The sequence below is a fragment of the Triticum aestivum genome, chromosome 1B, assembly GCF_018294505.1.
Source record: "Triticum aestivum cultivar Chinese Spring chromosome 1B, IWGSC CS RefSeq v2.1, whole genome shotgun sequence".
NCBI lineage: Eukaryota > Viridiplantae > Streptophyta > Magnoliopsida > Poales > Poaceae > Triticum > Triticum aestivum.
The window spans coordinates 26,122,737-26,128,923 of NC_057795.1; the positions used below are offsets into that span (position 1 = coordinate 26,122,737).

Here is a 6,187-nt window from a genome sequence, read left to right on the forward strand (position 1 = left end):
TGGCTAATTGGGCGCTAGGTAATCTGAATAGCATCCACAGCTGCACCTTGATCCTTGTGCACGCGTTGCTGGTCCCAAGCAAGAGTCTGATGAACTTTAGCCTCGAGCTCTCAATCTACGCGTGCCTGTTGAAGCATCTTTCTCGTAGGACCCGTACCGGCTATAAGTGCACTGCCAACTGGTACTACCTCCGTCCCGGTGTATAAGTCACTACTTGGCTACCTCCGTACCGGCTATAAGTAATTTGAATAGGCACTGCCTATTGTCGACTGAGGCAACTAGCCATGTGGCACATGATGAATTAACCTATAAATCACTACTTGGCTACAGAAGAAACAACTGAGCACACCGCGTCAAAGTCCAAGACTCCAACGCTCGTGGGCTAGGAGCACACCTATACTCCGCTAGACACTCGAGCGACGCTCGGTCCCCGACGCTGCTCATTTAAAGTATACCTACTAGTCCTCTAGTCGATTAACTTAGCCTCAGGCTCTCAATCTACACGTGCTTAAGCATCTTCTGGCCGGCTATAAATGCACTGCATAGCAACACCCATTGTGCCACCATCCTAGCTAGTGAAGCAGCAGCTTGCCCAGCAGTCACCACCACATATAATCCTCCACTATTCCCCTTGGCGTACGTATTGGGATCCAAGGACGTAGTTGCAAGCAATGGCGCATCTGCGGCTCCATGGCACCATCGATGCTACCATCGTGGGGGCCGACAACCTCCATGATCGCTCGCGCCACACCGGCAAGGTCCCCGGTTTCCTCGGCAATGTATGTCTTCTTAATCTTTTCACTTTACATCATAGTTTGAATTTGAAATAGCGTGCTATCTATTTTATAGCGGCCCTATACCGCTTGGAGGGGCATCAGGTTGAGCCGTTTAGCACTATTTTGCATCATTTAGCATCCTATAGTGCAATTTAGTGTCATGCTTGGGGAAAGTCGCGTTTTAGAGACCGGGCTGCAGGGAGCCTGGTTTATTTAAAAGATCAAAAACGCTATTTATAAAGTTTAGTTTTGCTAAAACACATTTAGATGACGATTTTGCACATATACATAAAATATATAGATGTTTTTTTACACAATATGTACAAGTTTAATAACATATTAGATGACAATTCTTCACATGGTCTCGTTAATTTCTATATGCACTTGGCTCATTAATTGGGGGTTTGATAATTAAATAGGAGAGAGGTGGCTTACATATTCTTAATGCATTTTTTCCCCACTTCATAATTTGTTTTAAAATTTTCATATGTACACTTTTCACCGGATGGATGAAGGAAAGAGCTGCGTGAAGACTTACTAAAAGCAATTAATTCTCGTTCGTAGATTGTGCAAGGTGTCCAGGAGACGACCGGTTTGGGCAAGGGCCTACCGCGGATGTACGCGGCCATCTTCCTCGGCAGCGCATGCATCGCCCGGACGCGTACCATCACCGTCCCTGCAGCCGGAAGCGCGCGATGGAACGAGCCGCTCCGCGCCTACTGCGCCCACCACGCGGCCGACGTGGTCATCTCCGTCATGATCGAGCAGCTCGGCCTCAACGGCGACACGGTCCTCGGCCGCGCCTACCTGCCCGCCCGGGAGCTCCTCAACGAGGACACATCAATCGACCGCTGGTTCGATGTCCTTGGCGCCAAGAGGGAGAAGCTCCCGGATGGGCCCAAGATACAGGTGCAGATCAGCTTCCGCGACGTCGCCGACCAAGGCCTGGCGTGGGGCGGTGGCGTCGCCGGCGGCGGCAGATTCGGGGTGCCCCGCACCTTCTTCTCCCAGAGGCCGGGGTGCAGGGTCACCCTGTACCAGGACGCGCACGCGTCTGAGGAGTTCGAGCCCAAGATCGAGCTCGACGGCGGCGGGCTGTACAAGCCTGGGCACTGCTGGGAGGACCTGTACGACGCCATCAGCAACGCACGGCACCTGGTGTACATCACCGGCTGGTCGGTGTTCCCCCACATCACGCTCCTGCGGGAGCGGGACGGCAAGCAGGAAACTCTCGGCGAGCTCCTGAAGCGCAAGGCCGGCGAGGGCGTGCAGGTGCTCATGCTGGTGTGGAACGACGTCTCCTCCATTGATGGCTTGCTCGCCGGCCTCATGGACACGAGGGACGAGCAGACGGCCAACTACTTCGGCGGCAGCCGCGTGCAGTGCGTCCTCTGCCCGAGGAACATGCACGTCAGAGGCCACATCTTCGACGCCAAGACGGACACATTCGTTTACAGCCACCACCAGAAGGCCATCGTCGTTGACCAGGAGCTGCCGCCTTCGTCGTCGGACTCGGACTCGGACGGGCGCCGCCAGATCGTCAGCTTCCTCGGCGGCCTCGACGTGTGCCATGGACGCTACGACACGCAGTCCCACTCCCTGTTCAGGACGCTGGGCACGGGGCAGCCGCACGGCGACGACTTCAGCCAAGTCAACTTCAGCGACGAGGACGCCACGCTCGGCAAGGGCGGGCCCAGGGAGCCATGGCACGACATCCACGCCAAGGTCGAGGGCCCCGTCGCGTGGGACGTGCTCCGCAACTTCGAGCAGCGGTGGAGGAAACAAGGTGGCGATAAGGACCACCTAGTCGACCACGCAGCCCTCGAGGCCAAGGTCGCGCCGTCCTCGTGGGCGGTGACGCTCCCCGACGACCAGGAGGCGTGGAATGTGCAGCTCTTCCGGTCCATCGACAACATCGACACCGTGGGCTTCCCCGACTCCATGGAGGCCACCTTCAAGGCCGGTCTCCTCCAAGACAAGCACCGGGTGTACGAGAGGAGCATCCAGGACGCCTACATCCACGCCATACGCGCCGCCAAGAGCTTCATCTACATCGAGAATCAGTACTTCATCGGCAGCTCCTTCCAGTGGAAGTCCCACGACGGTATAGACCCGGGGGACGTCGGGGCGTGCCAGCTGATCCCCAGAGAGCTCTCGCTCAAGATCGTGAGGAAGATCGAGGACGGCGAACGCTTCACGGTCTACATCGTGGTGCCCATGTGGTCCGAAGGCTCCCCTACGGGCCGATACAGGCAGGCGATGCTGGACAACCAGAGGAGGACCATGGCGTTGATGTACGACGACATCGCCGTTGCGCTGCAGGCCAAGAGGATAGACGCCAACCCCAGGGACTACCTTACCTTCTTCTGCTTAGGGAACCGGGAGGCCAGCAACCCAGAGGGCGGCGAGTACCAGCCTCCGCAGCGCCCACGGGACGGGACGGACTATGCCAGGGCGCAGATGGCACGCCGGTTCATGATCTACGTTCACTCCAAGATGATGATAGGTACTGCACTCCATTAATCTGCTTCCATTGCATTTCATTTCTTCATCATCTTCACTTGATAGCTAAGTATATACGTGATCGATCTCGCCTCCTTCAGTTGACGACGAGTACATCATCGTCGGATCTGCCAACCTCAACGAGCGGTCCATGGCGGGGTACAGGGACACCGAGATCACTATCGGCGCGTACCAGCCGCACCGCATCAACACCGGCGCCGAGCTCGCCAAGGGGCACGTCCATGGCTTCCGGATGTCGCTGTGGCACGAGCACCTCGGCAAGATGCACGACGACTTCTTCCGCCCGGGGAGCCTAGAGTGCGTGCAGAGGGTCAACAAGATGGCCGATGAGTACTGGAGCCTCTACGTCGGCGACCAGCTCAAGGACGACCTCCCAGGCCACCTGCTCACCTACCCCGTCGCCGTAGACAAGGCCGGCACGGTCTCGGCGCTCACGGGATTTGAATTCTTCCCTGACACAGAGGCTCGCGTGCTTGGTGAGCCAACAGGAATAAAAGATTATTTTCTGAGCACATAGCTCCAGGTTTGCTGCTCCTGCCTTGTGTTGATTAATCCTGGCACGTCATTTATCTTATTAGTTAGGGTTTAGTTTTTTTCCTAAAACTATTTTCCGTTTTTGTTAGCTACTTCCTCTGTCCCAAAATGTAAGATCATTTTTCACTGTATGATAATGTTAAAAATGATCTTATATTTTAAAACAGAGGGAGTAGTTTTGTAGTGTGAGCCGTGATTTGTGCGAGCCACACCCTGCTCACATGTTCCAAGTCCGTGGGATGGCAAAAGGAGATCGGATGTGAGCACGAATCATTTCCTTTTTGAATAAGTGGAGGAAGAAATCAGAAAAGTTGCCGACAATCACATGCGCAAAATCACTTGCCCGAGCTTTCTGTGTACACATTGCCCTCGCCGCAGTCATAGCTCCGCCCAACAGCTAGATAGTACTCCCTTCGTAAAGAAATATAAGAGCTTTTAGATCACAATAATGAGTACCATTTTATTTTTAGGCGTTAATGTCGTGTTTTGTCCATGGGAGCTAGGAATGATATGGAATTGTTTTTGATAACAAACTTTAACTCTAATATAATGTCCTTCTAGCCTATTATGCGGAGGAGTTATGTGCAACTGTCCGGAAGCACTAGTGAAGACCTTTTTGGACGAGCAATGCAAAAGGCAAATACAAAGTCTACTCGTTTATAAGGAAAACTAGGTTGAAACCAAACATGAAAGAAAACAACCGATGCCGGTAGAAACAGACCACTACCTCATAGCATGACATCGAACCGAAGCGATTGTAAACAAGAACTTCAGAGACGCCTTTAAGAAGGAAAAACGGCGTTCGATGACACCATTGTTACTGGCATGCATTGACCCCCCCTCGATCGATAAGATTTTGGCCAGACCCATGCAGGACCGACCAACCAAATATTGGGAAAGGTCCAGCCTAGCTAGCAGGCTCCAACGTCACTTCTCTTTGACCAGCCACAACCCAGTGTGAAGTACTCTTCGGCAATGCCTCTAAGGGGAGAAGGAAGCTCACATGGGCGCCAACTTCACCGGCAAGAACCCATCGAAAAACACTTTCGTCTAGAGCCTTATACCTTATCACCTTTGACCCTCGAGAGGAGTCACACTACTGCAGGAATGCCTATAGTGGCGGGCCATTCTTCCAGACCCGCCCGCCACTTCTACAACCGCATCAGTGGCGGGCGCGCGTCCGCCACTGGTAGAGCATCTGCAGTGGCGGGCGCAGAGCAGTGCCCGTCAATGCTTAAAGTTAAAGTAGTGGCGGGCGTGTTTCAGATCCCGCCACTGAAAGCTTTGTCATGCAAATAAAAAAAAATTACAGCCATGGCAACATGTTGCTGCCATGACTGCGTTTTGTATGAAACTAAGATTATAAATTGCAATACGTTGTGACATTACAGTGGTGATGATAAGAAATTACAATACATATTGCAGCATACTTAACCACTAGCTTATTGTTATGAAGCAATAATATTAGTACAACATAAAACAATGAACATATGTTCAACAACTCTCAGATGTTTATTATTTACATAGTACAATACAATATATATACATGACATCGTGATCACCATCGAAAGTACGTACTATGGTGATTGTTAGACATCATACCACAGATAGATTTTGTTGCCGCCCTAATGACCCTTCTCAAATTCGTTAAGAAACAGTAAGAATGACTTCCTAGCTTGCATCTCAAATCATGTGGCAATCTCAATCCAATTTTAACCATTAAAATATGTTATCCCTCCCTCATTGGTGAGAGTGAGGGTAGAGGGAATTTCATTTTTTAACAACATCATGTCGAACTGAATTGTCCACTTCACATCGATGGCCAGATTGGCCACACACATGAACTCCTCCATTCCCCAACAAGGGATACGATGAGCATGATAAAAAGAAATCAGAAATTAGACAGTTAGGGGCGCAACATTATGAAACCACAAGCTATAACACTAATTAAATGAAACATACCGCCCACTCTATAAAGTCGTCATGAAGATCGACACAGATCTCATTGCAAGTTAGGTGAACTTTGTAAAATGCACTTAGCCTCGTGTTGCCACACAAGTGGCGGCATCCTTCATTCATTGCCTACATTCATGTCGTGGAGTAATTCTATAAGTTAATGTTTGAAATAAGCAATAAAACTTGTGGATGGACGAAAAAACTGGGCATGAATCATGCTAAAAAATGTAACATTGAGTGTCTGAAATGTCCCAAAACGGAAATTAATCAACGTTTCATGATATTTTCTACACTCTTTTGAAGCCATCTATTGTTGGAGCACTCCAAATAAATATGCATGTCAATATTCAAACAGATAACACATGGATAGAATAAAAGGCTATCGATTATGTAAATAT

General features: G+C 50.7%; 1 protein-coding gene across 1 annotated transcript; it reads left to right on the forward strand.

The window, feature by feature from the left end:
- The first annotated feature begins 543 nt into the window (after positions 1-543).
- LOC123104906 (phospholipase D alpha 2) lies at positions 544-4,310 on the forward strand. The gene is made up of 3 exons (XM_044526845.1): positions 544-779; positions 1,341-3,282; positions 3,380-4,310. Exons 1-3 carry the CDS (start codon positions 672-674, stop codon positions 3,814-3,816), a joined length of 2,487 nt encoding a protein of 828 aa, XP_044382780.1. The 5' UTR covers positions 544-671; the 3' UTR covers positions 3,817-4,310.
- The last annotated feature ends 1,877 nt before the right edge of the window (positions 4,311-6,187 follow it).

What these genes read in the sequence shown, in the direction of transcription:
- LOC123104906 (XM_044526845.1), top strand. Translation starts at nt 672, where the DNA reads ATGGCGCATCTGCGGCTCCATGGCACCATCGATGCTACCATCGTGGGG. An exon ending in TCCCCGGTTTCCTCGGCAAT is followed by an intron (nt 780 to 1,340) that starts GTATGTCTTCTT and finishes TCTCGTTCGTAG; the next exon opens with ATTGTGCAAGGTGTCCAGGA. An exon ending in TCACTCCAAGATGATGATAG is followed by an intron (nt 3,283 to 3,379) that starts GTACTGCACTCC and finishes CGCCTCCTTCAG; the next exon opens with TTGACGACGAGTACATCATC.